The sequence below is a fragment of the Zosterops lateralis genome (genome assembly GCF_965231275.1).
Source record: "Zosterops lateralis genome assembly, chromosome: 1".
Taxonomy (NCBI): domain Eukaryota; kingdom Metazoa; phylum Chordata; class Aves; order Passeriformes; family Zosteropidae; genus Zosterops; species Zosterops lateralis.
Window position 1 is genome coordinate 144,320,578 of NC_139762.1, and position 27,263 is coordinate 144,347,840.

The window sequence follows — 27,263 nt, forward strand, 5'->3', positions numbered from 1 at the left end:
TATATAATATTTAGTCTGCCAGATTGTAGTAGTTCTGAGAGTTGTTCAAAATGACTACTTGGTCAGTACCTGAGACTTAATAAATCAAATTGACAACTTATTTTATTAAATTCCAAATACCCACAATTCATCCGTGCCCCAAATCACATTAATTTGCAAATCTTTAGAGTGCAATCAAAGAATGTATCAAACTTTCCTGTCAATCTTCCCTCCTCTCCTGCTTTCTTGCCACCTACACAGTGCTCAACATTTTTGTATGATTAAAGGATTTAGTAGATAGATTTTAGGAGTCATAAAGTCCTGCTTCCTCATCCTTCACTGAATGGTAAGATTTGGTATGTATGGAAACACAATACTTGAAAGTTAGAACTGTTAACAATAGAGAAACACCAAAAAAACCCCATAATAAAGAAACTTCTGTAGCACTTAAAAAGTCAAATACTAATAAATTGTATTAGACAGGATAAATTTCATTCATAAAAATGTGTTCTTATATTGATATTCTTACCTTATTCCTATCACCTAAAGGTTCCTTGTGTCTGTAGCATGTCAAAACTGAGTAAATGCATTGCTAGCAAATTTACCATCCTTCTTCTGCAGTATGAAGTGCTGAATATTGTCAGAAGCTGGATTTTGAATAATGGACCCAGGAAATTAAATCAGCTATGGCATACCCTGTGCCATCAGAATGTATTATTTCTTGACACACCATGAATTCCAGTATTGTGTAGTCTAATTGCATATCAGACAAAAAAGGGTGTAATAATAATAATAACAATAATAATAATAGTCCCTAACCTGTACACGTTCAATAATGTTTCTAAATAGACATGCTGTACAGACAATGGAATTTTGTGCTCCATCTTTCTCATCTAAAACATAATTTAAATTACATCTTTCAAACAACAATCTTCAAAATGCATTTGTAATGTTTCCATCTTTGTCACCCATGTTTTAAGCTTTCCAAAGGACCTGCTCTCATGAAATGTTCCTGCTCTCTTCTTCCTTCTACAGACACTGACTGTATGGGAAATCCATGCACACCCACACTGGTGAAGAAAAAGGGCTTAATCTATAACATACCAGAATTGTATGCAATTTTATCACTTTAGATGGCAGTGGACTGTGCAGAACTATGAGCCAAATTTTGAAAGGATCTATGGATTGGGGATAGTGCCACAAAGTGTACACACAGTGTACTTAATTTGTGAATGGCAGATTATGGTTGTTACTCTTCCACTAGAAAATTCTGTCTTAATTTCAGAATACATTAAACACTTACAAATTTTAAACACAGGGACTTGAAATTGTCACCTAACAGTTCTTTGCACCAACAAAGTAACAACTCTGAAGGGAAAACAATTCTTACATTCAAAAATGAGGTTTTGGTAAATTTATTCCTTTTTTCTAAAACTACATAGAGTCCATCATTTAGTTGTCAGTCAAGCTGACCTAGTCATTGGATATCTACTAAATATGTTCCCCTTATATCAGTAAGTGTGGAAACCAGGCATCATGGTAACACAGCAGTTTCCCTCTGATGTTAGAACAAGTGATTACAGAACAAACTAAAATAGCAGTGAACTGGAAGTTTTAAGAGTGTTTCCACTCTCAATGGAAATGTTGCCCTAAGGACTCTGAGAGCCTTTAACAGAGCAGAACCATGGAGTTTTGGCACTGAGACTGTGAGGCTAGCTTCATTCTTAGAAGAAATTTCTCTTTCACTCCTCTCAATTTTCCCCTCCTCCTACTAGCTGCTTCAGGCTGGGGTTGAGACTTACAGGAACAAAAGGCAGAGATCACAGGTTAAGATCAGAATGTTTTACTGGCAACAGCAATGAGATAAGAAAATAAACAGTAACAGCAACAATATTAATTACAGAAGTATGCAAAAGAGAGGGCGATTTACATGCAAAGTGTTTACTGCAGAGCCCAACCTGATCTGACCACAATCATGTTTTTTTGACTGGAAGGAATGCCTTTCTCCTCAGAAGCCAATGTCCTTTCCTCCACCCCTGGCAGTGATGTGAGCTGTTATAGAATAACATGTGCAACTTAGCCCTGCCCCCTCCCAGATACCACAAAAAATTAACCCTGTCTGCCAAAACCAGGACATTAAGGCATGTTAAGACCCTTTGGTTAAGGATTAAGGGACACACAGACAAAGTGGATGTTTTCATGGGAGTCTACTTTAGGACACACAGTCAGGATGTTGACACTGGCAAATTATTCTTCAATGAACTAAGGGAGACCTCTAAATCTACTTCTGTTGTCTTTTTGGGGGACCTGAGCTTGCCAGAGTCTAACTGTGAATACCACACAGCTGGTACAAACAGGTCCAAAAGATTTCTAAAATGCCTGGACTCAAATATATACAAATATATACTCAAATATATACTACTCAAATATATGCTGATGACACTAAATTGGGAGAACCTGTTGACTCACTTGAAGGCATCTGTGCCCTGCAAAAAGACCCATACAGATCAGAGGGCTGAGCAATCACCCAGGACATGAAGTTTTACAAGAGCACTACACCTGGGATGGACAACCTTGGATGTAAATCCAGAATGGGAAAACACTGCTGGAGAGCAGAACTGCAGGAAGGGACCTGGAGGTCCTTGATGATGGCAAATTGACCATGAGCCAGCAGTGTCCTGGCAGCCAAGAGGGCCAACCCTGTCCTGGGGGCATCAGGCACAGCATCTTCAGCCGGGTAAGGGAGGGGATTGTCCTGCTCTGCACTGGGGCAGCCTCACCTTGAATGTTGTGTGCAGCTTTGGGTGGCACAATATAAGGATATAAAGCTATTACAGAGTATGCAAAAGAGGGCAACAAAAAGCATGAAGGGCCTTGAGAGGAAGTTGCCTGAGGAGTCTGAGGTCCTTTGATTTGTTCAGCCTAGAGGAGAAGAGACTGTGGCAAGACCTCATTGTGGTGTTCAGCTTCTTCATGAGGCAAAGCAGAACAACAGGCATTGATCTCTTCTGTGTGGTAACCAGTAACAGGACCCAAGGGAATGATATGAAGATGTGTCAGGGAGGTTTAGGTTGTATATCAAGAAAAGGTTTATCACCCAGAGGGTGGTTGGACACTGGAAGTGACCACAGGGAAGTGGTCACAGCACCAAGCCTGACAGGGTTTGAGAAACCTTTGGACAGTTTTATTGGGTACATGGATACAACTCCTTGGGTTGTTCTTTGCTGGGCCAGCAGCTGGACTTCTATGATCTTTATGGGTCTCTTGCAATGCATTATATTCTATGATAATTCTATGATTCTAAGTCATATCTGCAGTTAGGAATTTTCTGGCATAGGTTTACTTTTTTGCCGTCTAGTGCCAAGCTTATAAAACCAGCAGTCCTGTACTGAAATTACTGCATGAGTAATCAATCAAACAAATTTACTGGGTCATAGATGAGAAATACTCAACCAAGGACATGGTCATATTCCATTCTGAATAATTATCCTATGTCATAGCTATACCTTGCATATCTTCAGGCTCTATGGAACCAAGCTAGGAACTAAATTTCTGTTGTTAAGAACTGCTTAAAGATTGCTTATTGACTTTCACCAGTTCCCCCTCATTTTTGCCAGTTGGCAAGTGGCTTAAGCTTTTCAACAAGTACTAGCTGCCAATTGTTTTCTCTTGCAAGCCAGTGGGTAACCACGGCACATCAACAACATTCTGTTAATGTAATTTGCATGAAATAGCCTTTAATTCCTAGGCAGATGCATTCTGTGCTAAATATACCTTTTAAAAAGTTTAAAGGTAGAGTCCACTTTTTCAGAGTATACTGCAGTACTCAGTAATCCAACTTTAAAAATTATAATTAGCTTGTGGGATTGAAAAATGAATGAAGGACGCCATTTTTCAATCAAGAACAAATCATAAAAAATAATTTTTCATAGTCCCTGATATTCACAGTACAGTGGACTGTAGAAGAGTTCTACATAGAGAATTTAAGCAACAAATAGGGGTTTTGTTCTTTTTCCTCCAGAAAAAATGTCTTTCATCATGTTCCACCTCTGGCACATAGAGTTTCAGCAGCAGTCAGAAACTGTTGTAGATGATGTGAGAATATAATTGGAAAAAAAAAAAGGAAAAGAAAAGATGATCTATATGATATGCTTTCATAGTACTGGGATAAAGCCAAAATAGAGAAAAAATTGACAGAGAGATATGAAAAATGAAAAAAAAAAGTAAAATAACAGAGAAGTGCATTTTGCAACATTTAGCAAGCTACCTGGCAAGCACAGCTACTTGGCAAGTTCAAATTAAATTTCAGAGACTGTAAAGCCATGAATAAGAGATTATCCTCTTCCAGTTAGACTCCTTTTTGAAGACCATTACAAAATGGTACAATTATTCCACAAATAACTACAAAATCTCCTTTTTCAGTGCAATCAATTGAATATCTTTCAGAAGAATCACAATCACTTTAAAAATATTACATAGTGAATGGGCTTGGATACTGTAATGAAATTTGTAGCAATATAAAAATCCATCAATGATATTTATAACTTTCAGATTAATAAAATTTACTGCCTAAAATATATAGGTTTATTTATCACCCAGGACCTTATCAACATTTCAGCCAGAAAGATTTCTTTGTGACATCACAGGAAGTTTAAGATGAGTAATGAGGAAATAAGAGATTATAATGAAAGTTAGCCTATCACGTATGTAGCTGGATCTGAAAAAAAGACAGCACCTTTAATCTTGAATTGCCTTGGATTACGTTGTACACATTGCCTGTAATATTTTTTGCATCTGTGTGTAAGGAATCCTATATGCTCACATAAGTTTTACAGATATTCCCATGACCTTCTCAATCTGCTATTAATGTTAAAATTTTGGAAAATTTTAGAATTTTTTAGAAGGATTGTAATTGTCCAAGGTTTGAAATTATTTGAGTCACTGGTGGAGGGAGGGAGGGAGAGAGAAAAAAAAAAGAGAAAACTTTAAAGAGGAAAAAACCATTTTATATGAGCAGCAAAATACAGACAATGATGTGAATACATACGTAAGCACTGAGGTACTTCACCACTCCATGTTCCATTCCCAACACAAGTCAAAACAGCAGGAAAAGAGAGCTCATATCCTGGAGAGCAGACATAGCTAATGCTGAATCCCCAGTCCAAGTTTGTTCCTTCCAACCTTCCATTAGAGATCTGCGGAGGAGTTGGGCAGGTAACAGCTGCAATAATATTCAAAGTAATTAGGCCCAGCTGCTGTAAATATCCCAGATGTACACAATTACTAGAAGAACCATATGGGCTAATTTCACCTTTTTTTAGAGGACAATACAGTCAGAGCATGCTGTCTCACTGTATTCTTGCCACATTTCCTGAAGTTAGTATGTCTGGTTTCCTTCATTTAGGAGGGAGTGGATGATTGATGAAGTGTCTTAAATAAACCAGGATGCTGCATCAAACCAAATAGGAAGACTACCTAAAAATCAGTATGGAAACTATGACGTGTATGAAATTTAAGATACGTCTGGTAATCTACTACAGTTTTTTTTTTTTTTTTTTTTTTTTGTCCTTTAAGTAGAGTACAACCATATTTTATAGTGTGGCAATAATAAAATATTTTCTTCCCATTGACCAGCTTAGGCATTTGCTAGATGTAATGCATAGGGAAATTCCAGGACAATGGTTCCAAAATATTACTTGAAAGCTTAAGTCTAAGTATCACAGTTTGGTTACTATTTGTTTTGTGAGCAGTCCATCACCAAAAAGCATCTAGTTGCTAGCAAAAGGGAGAAAATGTAAGGATTTGCAATTCCTTGAAACGGTTAGTATTGCTACCTCTAAGAAGGCAAATAAGAAGTATTTCAGTATATTTTCTAATTGCTAGGCCTTCTAGGAAAAAACCCCACATCTTCTATTCAGTTCTCTCCAGGCAAGAGGACTGAAAACCAGTATGGGAAGGCAGTAGAAGTAAAGAGATACAACTGTTGTGATGAAGATAAAAGTATTATTCACTGGATAGTGGTGTAGTAACAGAAAATTGCTAATAGAAAGGCGAAAAGGTATTAAAGAAATTAAATTAAAGAAAACCTGAACCTGAAAAAAGAAAAGGGATGAAATTTATACCAAACTGATAGAATGACTGAGATAGACAAAAAAAAATTAACTGTGCTAGCAAAAGAGAAAGAAAGCAAATAAATGAATACAATTTAATCTGGTAAAGCCAGTTGGGATAAATGAGAAGATATGATGATTCAAAATCAAGCAGAGAACACACAGGTCACAAAAATGTAGGAAGTTAAATGCCGTACCCATAAGCTTTAAACTAATGTTTAGACACGAATGTCATCTTGGAGGCTTAAAAGAATTCAGAGGCACTAGGTGATGTCTTCGAATGCAACCTGCAGAGGATTCACTATGTACCATTTCTCCATTCTTATTATTCTCTTCAGTGAGAGAATCTCAGTTATGTAGACCATAAAGATACTTTAAAGCATCATTCATGGCTGTTTGAGAATACCAGTATCAAATAATCCTTTGCCAGCCACTAAGCCAAATCTAGATTTTGAGGCCCTGGTTTTGTTCAAGAAAAGGACATGATAGCTTTTGCCACACTTCAATGATGTTTTAATAAAAGTAATTCAAAATAAGTGCTCTAAGCAGCAGAATTCTGTCTTCATTCTCCAAGAGCCTCACAAATAGTGCTTTTAAAAGGGTCTGTATATTTTAACTTCTGAGCTGACTAATAAGGGAGGAAATACTGGTGAATTAATGGGAAAGAGAGAAGTAGAAGAAAATAGATGTAACATCAGAATTTTAGGGTGAGAAAGCAAAACAAAACAACACCCAGCAACAAGCCAGAATGCTTCTCTATTTTGATCAGAGAGCTAGGCATAAATATGTACCACAACTTTCTCAGTTTAAGAACTACAAGTATATTACAAATGCAAGTCTGCAAAAAAGACAATGCTAGAATATTTGAATATTTGGTTGCAGATGAACATGCATCCTTTTCCAATTTGGCATAGCAGAGCAGTATTTATATCTTCCCTTTCAATGGCACAGTGGCAGTTATTCATGTGTTTTCTGCCCAGTTCATTTTCCAATTATTTTAACTAAATAGCACCAAAGAACCCTGGCACTTCAATCTGACTGTAAAAACAAATTGTTACATATTTTACACTACTTCATATTATATATTATTTTACTACCACTTTAAAATTGTCTATTGTACTTACACAAACTAAGGTAAAGTAGAATAAAATTCTGAGAACACTAGAGATTCTTTATAGGATTATCAATTAGCATTTATACAAGCCTTAAATATGTATGACCCAAAACCAGAAAGACTCAAAAACTCAAAGTTAGAACTGACAGTAAAATTCTTTCTTTGTATAATTCTGCTTGAATCAAATCAGAGTTAGATCTCCTGGTCCCAGTTAGGTGTCCTGCAGACCATAAGAATTTGAGGTTGAGATATTTTACCATAAATACTTGTTATGTCTTATGATCTTCTAGCTGTTGACTTACAGCCACTCTTGGAGACAATATGACCACTATGCCCATTCTTCAGTTCTCAAAATAGTTTTTTTAACTGAAACTGAGGCTAGGGGCACAATGCAAATAAGGAAAAAAGTGAAATGTCAAGAGGATTTCAACACTTGACATCCTTAAGAATGTGTCAGAAAAATAACTTAAAAACTGGCATTGTCAAAGGTGAATCAGAATTAAACTGGGCTTGGTAAAATATTGGGGGAATGTTCAGCAAGAAAAGTAATTGCAAATATGGTGGAGATTCGAAATGAATTTGATCTTGTTTGACAAATGAATTCATGGGAGGAAAATAAGTGCTGGTGTGTTACTTTGCGTTCTTAAAATGAAACAGCAGGAAGATGGATAAGAAAAAAGTAAGTACAATGGTAGCTAAGTTTTGAAAGAATAGAGATCAGACATATATAGCGTGAACCCAGGAAAAAACCACCAAATGGTAATGCTGTCTTCTACATATGTAGTATCAGGAAGGGAGAAAAATTACTCTAGAGAGAAGTTGTTTTAGGGTTTAGCAAGTGAGTTTCTCAGAGAAAATATTTTTTATGAGACAGTTTGTCTTTCAGTTATGTTCAGATTTTTTTTGCTGTTAAAATTTTAACAGGGTACATTAAAAAACCCCAAACGCAACAGCAACAACAAAAACCCCTTAAAAATCAGGTATGCAATTTGAAGGACAGGAAGAAGGAATATCTTAAGATTAATCCATTCCATTTCCACAGTAGAGGAAACAGCATGAAGCAGAAAAATTTTAATTGGGAAATTTGCAAGAACAATTTAGTCTTTTTGTAGCAAGGTGATGCTTGCAGGTGCCCATCTAATAAAGGAGGGATCTGGAAAAAAATCTTAGCATTTAAGACAGAACAATTCAGATGAATTTGCCTTTAACAAAGTTCACTTTGTATATATTTAGGTCATGTTTGAGTGTTCTGTTTGTAAAAGCAGGGATATATATATGGTTACTTTCTTATGACATGCTAATTGCAATTAACAAATCTAAGCCATCATTTACTATTGGGTCATTCAGTTTAGCAGCAAAGTAATAAAGTATTCTACAGAACTATAAAAAACTGTTCAATATACTGTGCTTGTAGGACTATAAAAGGGAAAAGAAGCAAAAGATGAAGTCATTGTTTCTGCAGCCAAAGAAATCAATTCAATGTATTCATACTAAAAGTTTTGATTTCTGTGGAAATGCACAATAAAGTAACAATTTACAATAGAGAGTATAGGTAAATATTATTAAAAAAAATAGCTGACATGCAAAATAAATGTTGTACCTTTGCATGTTGGGATTACTCCACTCCACGTGCCATTGCTTGTACAAGTGCGAATTAAGGAGCTGTTTGCTTCCATTGTATAGCCAGGTTGGCACATATAAGTAACGTTTTGTCCAACAACATAATCATCACCATATCTCATGCCATTGGCTGGGACTCCTGGATCTCCACAACTGATAACTGCAAGTAAATAGTTAAAGAACATATTTTAAAATCTAAGTGAGATTTATCTATGTGTGAGGGAAAAAAAAACATGACAAAACATTGACTGGGGAAAAAAGGAGAAGGAAAAAGTATTATCTCCACCAAGAAAAGGTAAAGATATGCCATCCCAATTAGCTGCCAAACATATGTGAAGCTATAAAACAGTTGTATTTGGAGGACATAAATACTTTCATTCAACAGTAGTAGTAAAGGGCTGTATAACTTTGATTGACAAAATTTCAAGATTACAAAATTAAAAAAAAAAAAAGTCAAGAAATAATCCATATGCCACTACCATCTTTTGAAATGCTAAAATTTTCTTATCAATTCAGATTCATTATTTAAAAAGTAGATGGCTACTACCCACTTTACTTTTCTGTGGTATTCTGAAAGGAAACAAAATCTGGAAAATTTAAAATATATGCTTGCCAAGCCTCCCACTTTATAAATGCTCACATAGTTGCTCACATAGTACGTAAACAGGTGAGAATATTCAGGTGACCCCAAAACATGATCTATGGCTTACATAAAAACTAGGTCTATAGTACTTAATTGTGTGGGACTGGTTGTAAAACCTTTTATGGTTTCTCATGTCAGGAGATAATTTAATTTCCTAATGAAATATGATATTCATAAGGAGTTAATAAAAAGTTTTATATCATTGTAAACTGAGAATAATGTTAAAAACAGGTAAGTTTCCCTCAGATCAGGCCAACTGGATATATCAATTCCTGGAACAGTTTTTAGAGTAAAGAAATCTAGAGAACACTAGTGGCAATGCTAAAAGGTGGTTGTTTTCACGGTAAAAAAAGGGGAAAAAATTAGTTCATACGAAATAGAGCATCCCATGTGTTTTATGGTTTATTGTATGGTAAACTTGAAAATCACCCTACAGCATTGCTATTTCTTCAGGAAAAGTATGAGAAGCAGTTTCCTGGGCAGAGTACATGTCCTGGCTACTTCTAACTTAATACCAAAGCATGGCTAATGTGAATGTCACCGTTTCTGGATCCGGATCTCCAAAACTGCAAAAATCTGTGACTACATATTTGTAGTGTCGCTCCCTTGACCTAATAACTTAGGAGTTGAGAATCCAAGATACATATGGTATACCTTCTCTACAGTTTACCATGGTCTGAGTGAGCAGATACTAAATACACAGCATATATCAAATCTTAGTGTCCCATGTAATCACTGTATCGATACAGAGGAGACTAGAAAACATACCATAAGGGTTATTTGTGTTACTGTAAAGGTAGCAAATGTACTGATAAATAAAACAGGTAGCTAATCTACTAATAAAGAAAATGGAGATCAGCCTATTTTAGTTTACCTAGTAACACAGTAATTTCAAATTAATTAAAAACTAAAAAGCCATAGATTTTCCTTGGTCATATTTCAAATATGGTCATATTTCAAACATAGAACTGGGAAAGACAGAACTGTTTCTCTTGTTTACACAAGTACTTTAAAATACTCTGAAACTTTATTTATTTGAAATACTCCATTTACTATCCCTAATGTGTAAATTTTACTAAAATAATCTGCAATATTTTTACAGATACATTATTGTTTTGACTGAATTAAAAAATAAAGCCAATGCCCTCATCCTTTTTTTTTCCTCTAATCTTTGTTTCATTTCAGTTGGACTACTTTCACTCAAGTCACTATTTTAGGTAAAACCATTTTAAATTGTTGCAGTGATGCTGACCAGAGGAGCATTTCCTGTTGACAAGCCAGTGAATCCCAATAGAGTGAACTTGGGGAGCCCCAGGCCTGTGCCACATAGTCAGGGTGGCCTTCAGTGACCTGGGCTGTGTCACACAGATCTCTTGCCTTGGCACAGCCTCAGCCAGCTCATGGCAACAGAGGTGTTGCAGGCAGCCCCTACTCAGTGCTTGTACCTTGCTGACTGCACAGCCTTGCCTTTTATTTAGCAAGAAGCTCTCATGCAAACATTTTTTTCTATTTGACTGCCAAAATGGTAGTGTTGTTCCTCTCTAAGAAAATCTTATAACAGCTTGCTAAGGTCTAGATCTGCATGATGCTGCACATGGGTCAGTCCTGTTTCATGGTACACTGCCGAGGACTCCCAGCTTGTAAAGGACCATAAAACTATCTACACTATTCTCTTCTTACAGTGTCAGCTCTAAACATCAGCACTTTCAATGAAGAAAGAAGGAGCTGTATCAAGTATGGACTGGATGTAAATTTTGATAACACCTTGACTACACAAAAGTGGTATATCCTGAATCTCCCTCTCTTTGTTTTACTATGATACTTTCTCTGTCAACATACTTCAAGCTAAAATTTCATGTTTCTGCCTGAATATATGTGTCTTGAGAAGACTGTTTTGGCATGTATTTCTGTAAAATGTTATTCTAAAACACAAGAAAAAATAAAGATGCAGCTGACATCACAAAACACCTTTATCTTTGGTACAATTAATCTGGTTCTCATTCTAATTTGTAAAATAATAAATAAACAAAAACATTGGGCCCTTTCTCAGGCTTTATGACTGCAAAAATCCATTAAAGATGGATTTAAAAACACAAGAAGTTTTATCATCTAGATTTTGGCTTCTATTTGGGTTGCTGTAAGTGTGTTCAAATTTTAAAAAACAGTTTGCTATACCTCTGATGAGGATATGTTTCTTCAAAATGACAGGCAGTCGCATGCATCACATAAATGTAAAATTTTCATAATTGCTACTAAAAGATGAACTAGAACATGTAATAAAGAAGGAACAGATGGGCTTGAAAATAAAGTGTTGCAAAATGCTCATTATGAATGTTAGAGAATCTGGAAAAGCTTCTGTTAGTTGGGTAGCCAAAGGAGTTTTAAGGTTAACAAAGAGGCCAAACAAATGATGATATGTCAAAATGGGAAAACAGTTTTGACCTTGGCGTCACTACGAGAAGAATACTCAAGCGTTCATTACATGGTTCTTATTTTCTACTCTCTGGAAGAATAGAATATTATACTGCTAGTTTTTCAAGATGAAATAAAGCAATTAAAATGAAAATGTCTGGATATGTCATATCACAAAATATAAATAAGATTGAATATATATACTAGTAAAGAATTAAAGTAGGCAGGTCATGCAGCCATACAACTCCCATAAAGTGAAACAGAAGTCTATACATTTTATTACATTCTGCCTTTAAAAAACATATTCTTCATATTTGCATAGCATTATATTTTTAAAAATATTTAGCATACAAAATTATGTAAGAAGTAGTGCAAGAAAAAGCTGAAAATTTATTGGCATGAGACTTCTATATTTACCTTTATTTATTATTTTCAGAGGAGAGGAAAAACAAAGACTATTAATTAGAAATGTGTCTTACTTGTGCAGTTTGGCAAGGATCCAGACCATGTCCCATTGGCAGTGCATTGTCTTACAGATGACCCAGAAAGGATGTATCCTTCCATGCATGAATAAATTACTGAATTAGAGAATGTAGTTCCATCGATACGAAGTACTTTTCCGTTAGCAGTTGTTCCTGGATTACCACACTGCACAGCTATAAAAGAAAACGTAAATATTTTCATAACGTAGAAAAGACAATTTCTGAAATACAAAAAATTGAAGCAGGAGCAATCCTTCTGCCATCAGTGTTATTTGGTAGAAACCCATTCTGTAGTCTTTAAAAATGTAAGTTTCACCACCTACTGATAAGGCACATTGTACAGTAAAAAACTGTGTGCAAGAATTACTATTTTTTCCCCTTTGGTTTCTACGGAAACAAAACCTATACATTTAGTTTTATAATCTGCATTATAAAAAGCTAGTTTAGCTGCAAAACCAAACTTTCGATTATGATATAATACCTGATCTACAATTATAATTGTAGATTTAATTTGAATCATGCATTTCCAGAATCACTGAAACCTTCTTCCTCATTCCATTCACTGAATGGAGTCAACTACTACTTTACAAGCAGATGGAACCCTGATGTTTCCCAGTTCTTTAATGTTCAGCTTGGGAATTTGAATGTGCCCTTGTTATGTGATTACACACACACACACATATATATATATAAAAATATATATAATTTATATGACCTAAACTAGAAAAATATACCCACACCTACCTATATCTGTGAACTATATTTATTTTTCAAGAAAGAAATATCATCAAAACTACCTTAAAATGTATAAGACCTGATTTATTTCTGTAATAGATAAGGTCAAAGAAAAATAGCGGATAGTACAGTTGGGCAAAGCATATCCCTTTTGATAACAGCATGAAAACATATATATATATATATATAAAATATATATATATATATATATATACACACATACACACACATATATACTATTTTTGTAATGCAATGTAAAATTGACAATAATTCAGCAGAAAGGATATTACAAAACCAGTATATGAAACCAGTTTTTAAAATCAAATTACTCTTTCATACAGATAACACAGTCAACTGCGATAAAGTAGAAAATAAGAGTACATGTTCTCTAATTATTTCCTTTCCAAGACACTTTGTTTTGCAAAAGAATCTGGAGGGAATTATTTCCTGTTCTGAAGCAAGGTAATTTAAGCAATAAATGATTCTTCAGACATATCCTGTTATAGCTTTCTTTTATGATAATTTGTCTACCTTGAATTTTCCAAGATTATTTTTTTACAAATAAACATATTTCAGTATTTTTTTCTATTGAAAAATGATAATTTAAACAGTATTATTAAATGAAATTTTATTTATACATATATGTATAAATCTAAAGAAATCCTGACACTGATATTTTCCTAAAGCTGGGGTCTTTTGTCTGAAATTCAGGTGTATAATGGTTGTGATTAAAGGTCAGGTTATGCTGAGATTTTTAAGTGAAACAATATTCATGAAAAAATTAAGTTCTAGAGGCTTATCTGTCTTTTTTTTCCTCAAAACCTGTAAACATGCAGTTTCATGGGTGCCAGGAACTGGTTTCAAATTTGTCACTTGATGCCAAGCCACTGCTATAATGCAAAAACTTATTTGGAAAAAATTGTCAGTCCAAAATTACTGCATCCCATTCACAACACAAAGCTGGCAATGCAAAATTGGTTTTCTGATCAACAGTATTAAAAAAAAATAAATAAAGAAAACAAAAGAAAAGATAAAGAATGGAGTGGATCTTTGGTTTACCTTTGCATTCAGGTTGTCTTCCTGTCCAGCTTCCATTTGCCAAACATGTTCTTTCTTCTGAGCCGTGGAGGACATATCCAATATCACAGCTGAAATGTATCGTGCTTTTAATTTTAAAATTGTTTTCTTCCCTAGACCCATGGCCTGGGATACCTGGATCACCACAAGAACCAGCTGTATCACCTAAATTTTAGAGTACAAAGATTAGAATTAGTGTGAAGTATTATTATGATTCTGCATTTATAATGCATGTGTCTATGTATTTACAAATAAGTTTATATATCTATATATCCATATAATCTTTTTTAATCCCCATATACATCAGTGGGTGTGAGTCCCTATAATTGCAATATTACTCGATCCTCCAGTAATTTTTTGTACTTGTTTAATAGGAATACAGAAAAAGAATTATAATTTTCTCAAATTCCCCTAATACCATGCTAAAATTTTGATAACAGTATTATCAAATAAAATAGGAGGGAAAAAATACAAGCACAAAACCTTGGTAGTTTTTCATTTTAAAATAAGGAATTCTGAGGAAAACCAAGGTTCTGATTGCAAAGACAATTTTCTTGTTTGTGTATAAGTAGTGTTCATTAAATATTCCTGAGTTTTATGATATCACTAGAGTTGGAAGATTTTTACCATTGAATGAAAGTTCTAGTCAACAATGTTATGTGTACTAGTCATGAAGCATTTTCCTGAATTCTAGAAATGTTGAAACATCATTTCAAAACTGCCTGATAACTAAAATCTCTCTTTGATATTTCAGAAAATGTTTCAGAAAATTCAAGAATGAAGGGTTAATTGTAAATGTTTATATTTATATAAGAATAAAGTAATATTAAATGCTATCTGATGTATATAAATGTTAGAATAATCAAAACAGTAATAACAATAACAATAAAAAATAAGAATAATATCTAAAACTATAAAAATAAATCTTCAATTATGGTAAGAACTTTTAGGAAGTTCCAAGTAACACACTATGAGCAGCAGCTCATTTGTTTGAATCGTTTAATATTTACTTAGGATCATCTACTTAATTTTTTAGAGAACTTTAAGATAGTTTTCCATGTAAAAAGAGATGAAGGTATATTATATTACTGAGTTTCAATACTGAAGAGTTGAATTCTAGAATTCTTGGAGCTCCACTCTTCAGGTTTTTCCCCACAGCCCTTTTTTTTTTTATTCCTAACAACTTGCAAATAAAATGAGAGTTTTCTAGACAAAAAATATGTCAAACTTTGATATTTTTGAGAGAATATCTGCATTACTTTGTAGTAAGCTACACTATTTTAAATAAAGATGAAATACTTCAAGAATCAAGTAGAAAGAATTAATCCTACTATGTAAATAATGTTATGCAGAATAGCCATCCTTTTCTGGGGTTTGTCTAAGCTTAAATAGAAGTAATAAGAGCTACTTTTTACATAGAAATAGTAAACAAGTATTAGTAAACAAATAATAGTAAACAAACTTTCAAGCTCTAAATATGCAAAAGACCAAAAGTGACAAACTCACTACAGAGGAGTTCTGTGGGAAGTTGGGACCCTGGAGTCTTAACTGCAGAGAAAAACAAGTGTGGTGCTGCCTTACTTGGCACTGTATACGTCTAAAAACACGCTGTTGGGAGTGAAGGGTTGGACACAACTCTTTACTGACTAATGTACAGAACTGAATATTGAAGGGAGAAGAGTAGAACTCACTTTGTTTTGAAAACTATGGTGCATGAGCAAATACTTGGCTTAGTCCATTATGCATGGAACTGTGTATTTAAATGATTTCAGAAATAACAAATATACTGAAGTAAGTAAAAGGGCTAGCTGTCTGGTTCAAAATCACAGACTGAGAAGGTAGGCTGCTCTCTGTTTACCCATTTCATTATGTGACACAGATCAGTAACCAGATTGCTAGCCCTGTTTAAACAAACGCTGCAAATAATTCTAAATTATGGCAAAAAATTCTATAAGTTTTCAAAATAATTTATGTCTAAGCTATTGTGGTGACTTAACAACCCTCTAGTTTGAAAAAAAAAAATTGCTTCTTTTTTTGAATAATTAAAAAAAATCCTAGATCAAGGGTGTTTTTTGTTTTGGGAAATCTGTATCGTATATTTTCTAGTAGTATTTAGTTAGACTATGACAAAATTGGAACAGGGCCTATTCTATACTTGTAAATTCTCCACAATAACAGCTCAGTTTTTGGCAGGTTACTTCATGTTATGCCTTAAAGAATTTTATGATGAAAAAATGAAAATAGTTTATTTGCTATGCCAAAAAGAAATCACATATTCCTCTTCTAAGTGAAATCATGTTCTTTTTTAATGCCCAATTATTACTGTGGATTATTAGACTTTTTATTTTAGGAAGGTTAACCATCAGATCTTTTGATTGAAGATTACAGCAATAATTTTTCTAAATGACTAATTACATCAGATATGATGGAATCAAAGAATCACAAAATAAGCTGAGCTGGAAGTGACCCACAAGGATCATCAAATCCAGCTCCCAGCCCTGTACAGGACCATCCCCAAGAGTCACACCATGTGCCCAAGAGCATTGTCCAAACTATTCTTGAACTCTGTCAGGCTGGTGCTGTGACCACTTCCCTGGGGAGCCTGTTCCAGTGCTCAACTACCCTCTGGGTGAAGAACTTTTTTCTAATATCCAACCTAAACCTCCCCTGACACAGCTTCAGGCCATTCCCTCGGGTCCTGTCACCACAGAGATCAGTGCCTGCCCCTCCTCTTCCCCTCGTGAGGAAGTTGTAGGCTGTGATAAAGTCTAAGAAAACGTATTTTTATTACCTCATGCCGACTCAATGAAATTATTTTTACAGTTAGTAATGAGCCATCCTTCAGGCACATGTGTAACAAAATCTCAGCTGACATTTAGTTTTGATGAAATTAAGGATATTTAGACTCTTTACAGCCCTTGTTGCACATGTGAGGAATTCTACATTGCAAAAAATTTCTGACTCCATCTGATATGTGTATGATGATTGAAAACTATTTCTGAATGCCAGTATCTATCAATGGGATATGACAATTCCTTCTAGCTCAATGTCATGTGACAAGAAACTGTCATAAGGATGATACAAAATTTAGTTACCTTATGTTCACTGATCTAGCATTTTCTTTTAAAATTCTTTTTCACATACTAAAAGGACAAGCATGCTGTATCTTTTCTCAGTTAAATATTCTATATTATATAGTATGAATAATATCAACAAACATGGAAATTCTAAAGCTTTTGTATGCATTAAAATGAAGAAATCAATTTAAAGGCTAATCATGAAAGTTGATAATTTCACGTATTTTAGATGCAAAATATAGAAATTCTGTGTCATGAACTGAAAATTATTTTATAATGAGAAAGCATTTCAGAAAAAAGCTTTGAAAACAAAATCTCAGAATTTTACTAATGATTAGAGTTTGGTACAGTACAGTTAAAGAAAAGAAATTTGTATTCTGTACAGTTTGATTTATTATGATTAACATTTAAAGGTCCCCATATCAAGGAAATTTTTCTTCATGTATTAAAAAAGTTAATTAGATATGATTAGAGTTTCCTATGTGTAGGTAGAAAAACAATAATTAGAAAAAAAATCACACACCTCACTCATAATATCCACAACATATTTACACAATATCCACACACAAAGATATTTAAACACTTGTTTAATTTAATAGGAGAAATACTATAGAATAGGCCCATCTCCAGTAGGGCTGCTTTGATAATTTTATGTGCATTTTTGGGCTGCATTCCTTGATATTTTTGTCTATTCCTTAAATTTTTTTTGAAATTCAAAATTTAGATTTTTTTTTTTTTATTAACAGAATGAAAAACTACAGTAAGTAGCCTTAGATTTTATCTAACGAGGATTTTTCCCCCAGACAAATATAGATTCATGATAACTGTAAAAACTCTTTTTATTTAAATAGTTCAAATTTGCAAGTACATGAATATATAATTACTAATTAAATAAAATTATTTTACATTCAAGTTTGATTTCTAGTGCATACCTTTAAAAATTACAGATTGTAAGAACCTGATCTTTGCTCTCGTTATGGCAAAGGTTCCTGAGAGTTTGCAGAAGATTCAGATACTGAAAAATTCTTCCAACACTTCAGAAATTAATGCAATACTTTAAAGCAATACTTTAACCAAGAAACTTTATTTTAATATTTCACATTAATTTTCAACTATTTCTGCGCCATGGCCTGTAAAATTTCATATTCTGAAACTGCAGCTGAGAATCAGTTTATAACTGAATACACTGAAGAGATGAGGGCAGGAGAAAAAAAAAAACAAAACTACAAAAAAGGTTTTGAATGTGTGAGACCTCCACCTGGACTACTGTATCCATTTCTGGGGTTTCCAATACAACAGGAACAAAGACCTGAAAGAGCAGGTCCAGTGTAAGTTAATAAATATGATCAGAGGGCTGGAACATCTCTGCTGTGTAAAAAGGCTGAGAGAATTTGGGCTGTTCAACCTGAAGAAAGGAAGGCTTTGGGAAGACCTTATTGTGGCCTTTCAATACACAAATATAGAAGAAAGGTATAGAGTGACTTTTTATCAAGGTCTGCAGTGACAGGAGAAGAGGGGACAATTTTAAACTGAAAGAGGCTAAATTTAAATTGGGCATAAAGCAGATATTTCCTATGAAGTGTGCAGTGAGTCACTGGAGCAGACTGCCCAGAGAGCTTGTGGATGCAACCCCCTGGAAGGGTTCAAGGTCAGGTGTAACAGGACTGTGAGTAACCTGATCTAGTTGAATAGGTCCCTCCTCACTGCAGTAAGGGAGGACTTTGGGATCCTTGGAGGTGCCTACCAGCACAAACTATTCTATGATGCCAGTGGAAGATGTCCCTACCTGTAACTAGCGGTCGAACTAGATGATTTGTAAAGGTCCTTCTGACTTCCACCATTCTATGATTACACTATTTACTAATAGTGTAAAGAACCTTGGATTTTAAATGTGAAACTAGTATAGCATAATCAGTTTTGTATATCAGCTGTTTTTCTCTTCTAGTTTTGACATAGATCTAATCCAAGAAAAACATCTTACTTATTTTCTTCTTATTTTCCTCCATTAAACATATCTAAGTTCTCTGAATTACATCGGTTTAAATAAGATACAAAAGTCCTCTGATTTCTTCAATTAAATAATTAAACATAAGCAGAACAAGAAAGAACTTCCACCAGTATTTACTGAGAATTAAAACCTGGTAACCTGGTTAACCTTTAGCACAATATTTGTTTACATAGTCTTGAATAACAAAAGGGATTTAATCAAATCCCAAATTAGTATGTGACTTGGATTTCTGTTTCTCACTTGATCACTGCTCTTAAAGTAAATCAAACTGAAGTTGTGAAACACAATATTCCTAAGCAATAAGTTTTTCAGAAAACATATCTTGACTTCAGTGAGGGCTAAACTATTACAAGAATTAGATGATGTTCCCTCAAAAACTGTGTCCTGTCTTGAAATTATGTGGAGCCCACCTGGCCTTATTATACAGATGGATCTATTACACAATCGAGTTATATCTAGGGTGTCATCAAGCCAGTAGAAATTTTGCAAGTTAAGAGAAAATATATAAAAAAAATAACCCATCATATTGAAGAGACAGTTTTGCAAGATTTCACTGTGGAAATTAACACTCTTGCCAGAAATCACATTACAAATATTTTCAAAACAAATTTGTTCCATTAATAGTCAACTGAACATGAACTTTCTTGTTCCTATTAAGTGCCACCAAGAAAGTCTACTTCTAACAGATTACTTTCTTGCTAATACTTTGTGCTTATTTTGTGCTTATTTTTTTTTTTTTTTACTTCTATTGAGATGCTAATTCCGTTTTATACATGATTTTACAGATTTTTAAATGGCCTTATAAAAAAAAATCAAAATATATTTAAAACAACTTCAGGATATAGTCATTAATTGACATATATTACCTGAGCAGTGGGGAAGAGATCCACTCCAGTGTCCATTTAACTGACACGTGCGGGCTGACTGCCCCAGCAGTGACCGTCTCCCTGTGCAGGTGTAATGAACAGTAGAACCAAAGGTATATTTATCTCCAGACAGGACCGCGTTAGGAGGAACGCCAGGATGTCCACAGTCAATCACTACAATGCATAATTATTGGAGATAAAAGAAGGTTATTATCACTGATCAAACAGGTTTTATTTTCATTTTCATAACTGCAGACATAAACTTTGTGAAGGGATTAATGTTTTTAAGGTTTTGGGGAAGAGGGAAGATCATGGGACTAGAATGTGAAATATGCTTCTGACCAAAAGTTGCGAAAGAAATATTTGGAGATGTCAAAAAAGATATTTTAGATACATATATTCATGTTCAAAACCATTCATTCACTAAGTTGATTTTTATGGCACAAACACATGCACACACCTTGTACTCTTCAGAGAAAAATTACAAGAACACAGTATTTGCCAAAGTCACTGCTGTGGTAGAGCATATGTAGAATATCTCTCTTTTAATAATTCAGATTAAGGAATTAATTTAAAAGTAAGCTAAATAAATCAAGTTTGGGAAATGCACAATTGAAATTCATAAACCAAATCCACTATGTACACAAACTGAATCTAGGCCTGATGTTTGATTTCTTCTTATCTTACATCTGTCCATGGTATGTAGATTATCTTGTTCAGAGATATTTGTATTTATGGACCAAGAAATCCACAAATTAGAGCTGCAAATATCAATGTAGTAGAACCAGCTGCTATATCATACAACTGTCGTTTTTACCAAAACTTCATTATATTAAATACTATTTTCAGCAGAACTTTTTTATTAAAGAAGAATCCAGATCAGAAGCCTGGTCAGGGTTGAGGGTGTGTTCAATTCCATGGCATTTCAGATACATGCAACAGTACAATGATTGTACAATACTGCATAAGACCAAAATCATATGTGACAATTTGTCTTTCTTAAATTATTATTTTGGTCTTAGAGCTTTAATTGATGCATATACTGATTTGAAGTTAATGACACATTCTCCCAAAGGTCCAACTTTCATGGTACAGAACATTCCTGACAGGACCACAAAGGATTTAGGAATGTAGTAAGCTACTGACTGACTTTGATCCCTACCTGGTATCACTGGCCTTGAGACCATTCTGCAGGATTTGAGGACTTCGAGTAAAATGGCCAGAATAGTCAATTTTACATAGCAAACACTTGTTGTCAGTATGTTATTTTTTCAATCAATTGCTTCTAACTAAAATCTACTATCACTTATGGATGATTGTTGAGAATGAAGACTTAGAACATTGTCAATAAAAAGGCATGTTGGTCACGCAAGCTTTAACAAAATGAGACCTTTTTTGTGAAGAATATTGGCAGTTTTTCAGAATGTTTTATTATCTGTAGTGTTCTTCATTGATTCTCTTGCCCTATTCAGATGTCATACAGGACAGAGTTAATTTCATACTGGTACTTTACAGTTTCCACCTTTGGTCTTTCCTATACACACTTTTCTGTTTACATTTATGTCTAGAAGTCTTGGATCCCTAATAATTGATTTCAAAAATTATAGCATCCTGAATATTGTCCTTAATTTGATTATGCAGTCTACAAAATTTAATTTGACATTAATGTTTTCAAGCTGGGATTTCATATGAAAAGTTGATCGAATTTCTTTTTTTTTTTTTTTTTGGTAGTACTAACTAATTCTTCCTTTCTATTTTAACACTTTCATTTAAAAAAATCTTCTCTATATCTAATCTAAATGAATTCTTAGTTTAAAACATTACTCCTTGTGCTATCAATACATGCCATTGTAAAAAGTCCCACTCCAGCAATAATTTGCAAAAAACTACAGAAGTTATTGAGAAAAGGCTCTTAAAAAGTTTTGGTGAGCTTATGATTATAAAATATCAATGTGGTATCACTTAGGTAGAATTCATTGACCACCTCTATAAAAATGACACAAATAACTCAGAAGATGCCATTTCAAAAGTACATTTATCTTACATTACTTTTACTCCAAAAGCTTTACTTATCCACAAATTTTTAGCAATAATAAGAAAAAAAAGTTTACTTTTTCTTATTTTTTGAGAAGTAATAGTAGAAGTAGTCAAGCCTCCTGAGAACAAATACCTACAGTACTGCAAATATCAGTCCATGATTCCTGAATAAGGAACCTTTAGCCTGTTTCCCCTTTAATCCCTAGAAAGGAAGCCTTTCTCAGTGAAAAATGTTGATCCTAAATTAAACCCTTTTCACAGACTAATAAAGAACCAGGTAAATCAACTGTCCTAGCCAAATAAATATCTAAGAAACATCTCTGGCTACATCTGCACCACAGTTAGAAAATTGTTCATGACGAACCAGAATAAAATAACATGCTTGTGTTGATCTGCTTGCCTTAGTGAATAGTCATCTGTATGACTATGATGTTCTCTACATCTCCTACATCTCTACATCTCTCACTGATAGGTTCACCTATCAGTGTGGTAAACTGAGGACATTGTCCAGACGACACCTTAGGTGTTCCACAGTGCTACTACTGGTGAATTCAACAAACAGGTTTTGACCTTGTACCCCTGCTATCAGAGATTATTATGCTGGAGCATTCAGAGATGTTTGTTTGGATATTGCATTTCATAAGTATTCTGTGTTATTTGCGACATACCAGAACAATATAACTGCTACTTCAGCAGCTACTGAGACCCTCCATCAGTACTGCACACACACAAATGTATATAAATATGATTACTGTAATTGTTATCATGAGATTGATTAAAATGTTGTGCAAAATAATACCTTGTCTAGTCCACATTCTTTGTAGAAACAAACTCATTATCTACTTACTAATGCATTCAGGTAGAGGTTTGTCCCAGTGGCCATTTGGTTGACAAATTAAAACTGAAGAACCAAATAAAAAATATCCAGGATTGCAGTCATAAAATACCACTGTGCCATACGTGAAATTTCCATGTTCAATTTTACTTTCTCTTATAGAATTTGCAGGAATTCCAGGATCAGAACAATTGACCACTAAAAGGAAAAACAGCACAGAATTGAGAGCCATACTAATACAGTCTCCTAAAATGATCTCCTATTCTTTGTATAAGAAATATCCAATGTGTTGCTATTCTGGTTTTATATACCCTAACTTTTTATATAATGGTAGTGAATTAGGAAGAAGAACTGAAATGACGAGACACTAAAGCCAGAAGATGTTAAACCCAGAGCAAATAAAAGGAAATGCTTCTTTACAGTGTGATGATACCATAAAATTATTGGCCACTAAAAGTTACTGAACATACCAATAAAATGAATTTATTTTCCTGCCTTGACATACACTGTTGTCCACAAATAGAAACATATTTTGTGGCTAGATGTGGCTTTGGTCTAACACACACATAAATGCAAACATACTTACGTTCCTATACCAACATTTTGATAATGAATCGCATTTAAGACAGATGTTTTGAGCTAAAGGGTACAAGGTCAGTTAGATAAGACTCTGGTGAATCTGACAGAAAAATAACATATCCCAACAAGTAGGTAGGAGCTTTTAAAAATAAGATTAACCAGTGGTTAAGAATACCGATGAATTTTTTGAGGCCTTTTAATTTTAAAATTTATATATCTGAAATTTTCTGAATATGGATTTCCCTCCATTTTTGTGTGTATCTTACATCTATCTGTGAGTTCTTTTTTTAGGGGTCATGAAGATTTTTTAATCGCTTTCATGTGGCTTCCTCTGGTCAAGGCAATACATCATCACTTATTCAAAGTTACTCTAGAAAACCCAAGTTCCCATAAAAAATAATTATCCTTATAATCAGTTGCATGTTTATATATATGCACTTGCATACACCTGTGTGCAAATTTATATACCTGCATGTGTATTCAGGTGGAATTTCCTGTATGTCAATTCCCACTCATTGCCTCTCATCCTTTTACTTGGCAACACCATGAAGAGCCTGGCTCCATCCTCTTCAGTTACTCAAGTCCTCCCCTCTCAGTCACCTCTTCTCAAGACTGAACAGGGCCAGCTCCCTCAGCCTGTCCTTGTAAGAGAGATGCTCCAGTCCCCTAATCACCTTTGTAGCCCTCCACTGGACACACTCCAGGTGCTCCAGATGTTTCTCACTAGGGCTGAGTAGAGGGGCAGGATCGCCTCCCTCGACCTGCTGGCAATGTTCTTCCTAATGCACTCCCGGACACCACTGGCCTTCATGGACACACAGGCACTGCTGGGCTCATGGACAGTTTGTTGTCCCCTAGGACACCCAGTTCCTTCTCTGCTTTCCAGCAGGTTACCCCCAGCCTACACTGGTGGATGGGGTTACTGGGGTTACTCTGCCACAGGTGCAGCACTCTGCATAAACATTTGTTGAATTTCAGAGGTAAATGCACACGCATATCTGTATGTGAAATTATCAAAATATGCTGAAAAGCTCTGTAATCTGCAAAGGAAGAATGATATTGCCAGATGCAATTCAAGATCATTTTCCTACCTAAATCACTTAATGCAGGCATTCTATCACTCATGTCCTCTCTAGCTACTATTCTAAATGTTGTCGTCTGTTTGTGTGCTTCTTCCAGCAGGTCTTAAATATTGGTACCAAAAGCCTAGAAAACATACCTTTTCCAAGGACAGAAATAGCTTTCTGCTTGTGTTTGACTTCTTTAGCAGTAAAGGACAGGACAATTTGTTAGCTACATTGATGGTCAATATTGAACTTTATTATTTTTCCTGGACAAGAGCCTGAGCTACATTTCTGTCTTATTTTCTTTATTTTTTTCCCCCACAAGGATCATTGAAAACCAGCTCCTGATCCTGCACAGGACAGCGCTAAGAATCACACCATGTGCCTGAGAATGTTGTCCATGTTCATGTTACTAAGCATATACTCATATTCATTTTCAGTTAAAGTAATGAAAAGAATTTATTCATTATTCGGGAGTAGTGAGCACTTGAAATAGAACACAAGGAATTTTGACCATTTTAATAGTTTCCCACGATTGTTATGATTGGCTAAGAAACTAGATATTTAACCAAGTTGTAAATAATATAACAACAGCAAGTGCACTGCTGAATTTATATGAAAAAATTATGGGACAAATGCAAAGTCTTCACAACAGTGTTCAGCCTTTTCTATAATATTGCAGTTTTGGTAGTTTTTAAATATGCAGGGTAAGAGTTGTTATTATTATTAACTTCAAAGCAAATAAAACATAATCATATTAATTAGAAAGGATTTCACTGCATGCTGGAGATATGATTAACGATACCCAACTCAAGATTAGTTCTTTTTGTTTTTAAACTCTCTTCTAAAACCAATATACAATATACAATTTCAGGACTGTGTAAAATTTCAAAGAGTAACCTCATCAACTTATTTATCAATCCCTACATGCCAGTTGCATGTATTGCAGTTGCAAGTTGCCAGTATTTTGGTACATTACTCTGCAATACGAGAATACCAAGGTGACTGATAGCAACTCCATTGAATATGAGATTAAGTAGGTACCCTAAACACATAGTACATGTTTAGTATTATAAATTCAGAAAATAATATCTTTTCATTAATGAAAACTTCCCTAGAAATTTAAGTTCTGTAAACTTGGCAATATCTCTTAGGGCAAAGTGATCAAATTAAAGTAGAGAATATCTATTGAGAAGAAAATACAATCAATAAAACTTCTATAAAAACACATGATTTAGTTTATGCACAGATAAAAATCCACAGAAGCTGAAGAAAAGACAATAAGTAAACAATAAGTAGAATTTCTGCATATGTACATGCAGGTTACAGCAAAAAGTACATTTTCCTAAACAAAACCGATTATTTAAAAAGCATGTAAGAGATTTTAAAAATACAGAGTTGACAAAACCTTCCTAAAATGGCTTATGAAAATTCAAACAGGACTGATTTCATAGTATTATTTTTCTCAGTGAAAGAATTTTATATATATTATCTAGAAGCATTGAGAACCAACACAAATGGAAAATGTTAATGGATTAGAATAACAATTTTCAAAGTCAAGATGCTCAGTGAAGCACCAATGGAAAGGTAAAAGGAAAAAATAGGTTTTCTTATGTTTCTGTTAGAACTATGTTGGCTAAAAATTCAGAGAAAATTATTTCAGTACTGAAGCTTTTAATTACCTCAGTATAATTTTGCTTAAGTAACCTGTAGAAATAATTTTTTATAAAGCAATACAATCTATAGGCAATCTATAGGCAAGAAAGTTTCTCTGCTACCATTATCCTGGCAACCTGAGTGAAAAAAATCATAGAACGACAAAAATCTTTAATAATAAGATTATTATGTTAATCGGTCTCTCTGTTGGTGAGAGAGGAATAACTTTGTCTTGTGTTCCTTTACCCTCTGTTTACTTTTCAGCCTTAATTTTACAACATTTAGTTAGAAACCTGTAAATGCTGCATTCTTACCTTTGCATATTGGAGGTGAGTGGCTCCACTGCCTATTAGCTTGGCACTGAGCTTTGGTAGGTCCTTGCATAACATAACCAGTATTACATGAAAATGTCACAACATCATTGAAGTTGAAACCATTTCCACTTGTTCTTCCATAAATAGGGCTACCAGGGTGACCACAGCTGACGGCTAGCATAGCACAGTCAAAAAAACCCCAAAAATAGAGCAAGATGTTATCACTTTTCATTATATATTATGCAAAAAGATAATAATTATATAATAGCATTTTCAAGTTTTGATATTATAAGACACTGCATACTTTCCATGATGTGTTCATGTTCAAGAACTTCCTTAAATTTTTAAATACCAGAGTAGAATTTGACATGCAGTAATAAAAGCAAATGAAGAAAACTCTTCTGAAGGAGCAGGACAAAAGCAAGCACTAGTTTTTCATTATGTATAGTCTAAAATTGAAAGGAAGTATTTCATTGCCTTAGTTCCTCAGGTATTATTTCTTACAAATTTGTCTCAGTATAAACTCAATATTTTATCTTTGTGTCCTAAATACTTAGTGAAGGTATAAATTTAGGACTATTTTTTGAAAAAAAACCCCAGAACTATTGGCACAGTGAAATTTTTCTTATGTTCATATAAAACCTGACTACAGAAG

The 27,263-nt window shown here is 34.2% G+C and overlaps 1 protein-coding gene across 3 annotated transcripts in view; it reads right to left on the reverse strand.

Moving 5' to 3' along the window:
• The window catches only part of CSMD3 (CUB and Sushi multiple domains 3), a gene marked incomplete at its 5' end in the record, with an annotated part of 578,503 nt that overhangs the window by 24,954 nt on the left and 526,286 nt on the right, over positions 1–27,263 (reverse strand). For all 3 annotated transcript variants that reach the window (XM_083859670.1, XM_083859669.1, XM_083859668.1), the window contains 7 exons: positions 5,027–5,200; positions 8,804–8,983; positions 12,358–12,534; positions 14,155–14,337; positions 20,124–20,297; positions 23,008–23,193; positions 26,609–26,782. In XM_083859670.1, the coding sequence (XP_083715796.1) occupies positions 5,027–5,200; positions 8,804–8,983; positions 12,358–12,534; positions 14,155–14,337; positions 20,124–20,297; positions 23,008–23,193; positions 26,609–26,782 (1,248 nt within the window). The remainder of the gene's footprint in view (positions 1–5,026; positions 5,201–8,803; positions 8,984–12,357; positions 12,535–14,154; positions 14,338–20,123; positions 20,298–23,007; positions 23,194–26,608; positions 26,783–27,263) is intronic.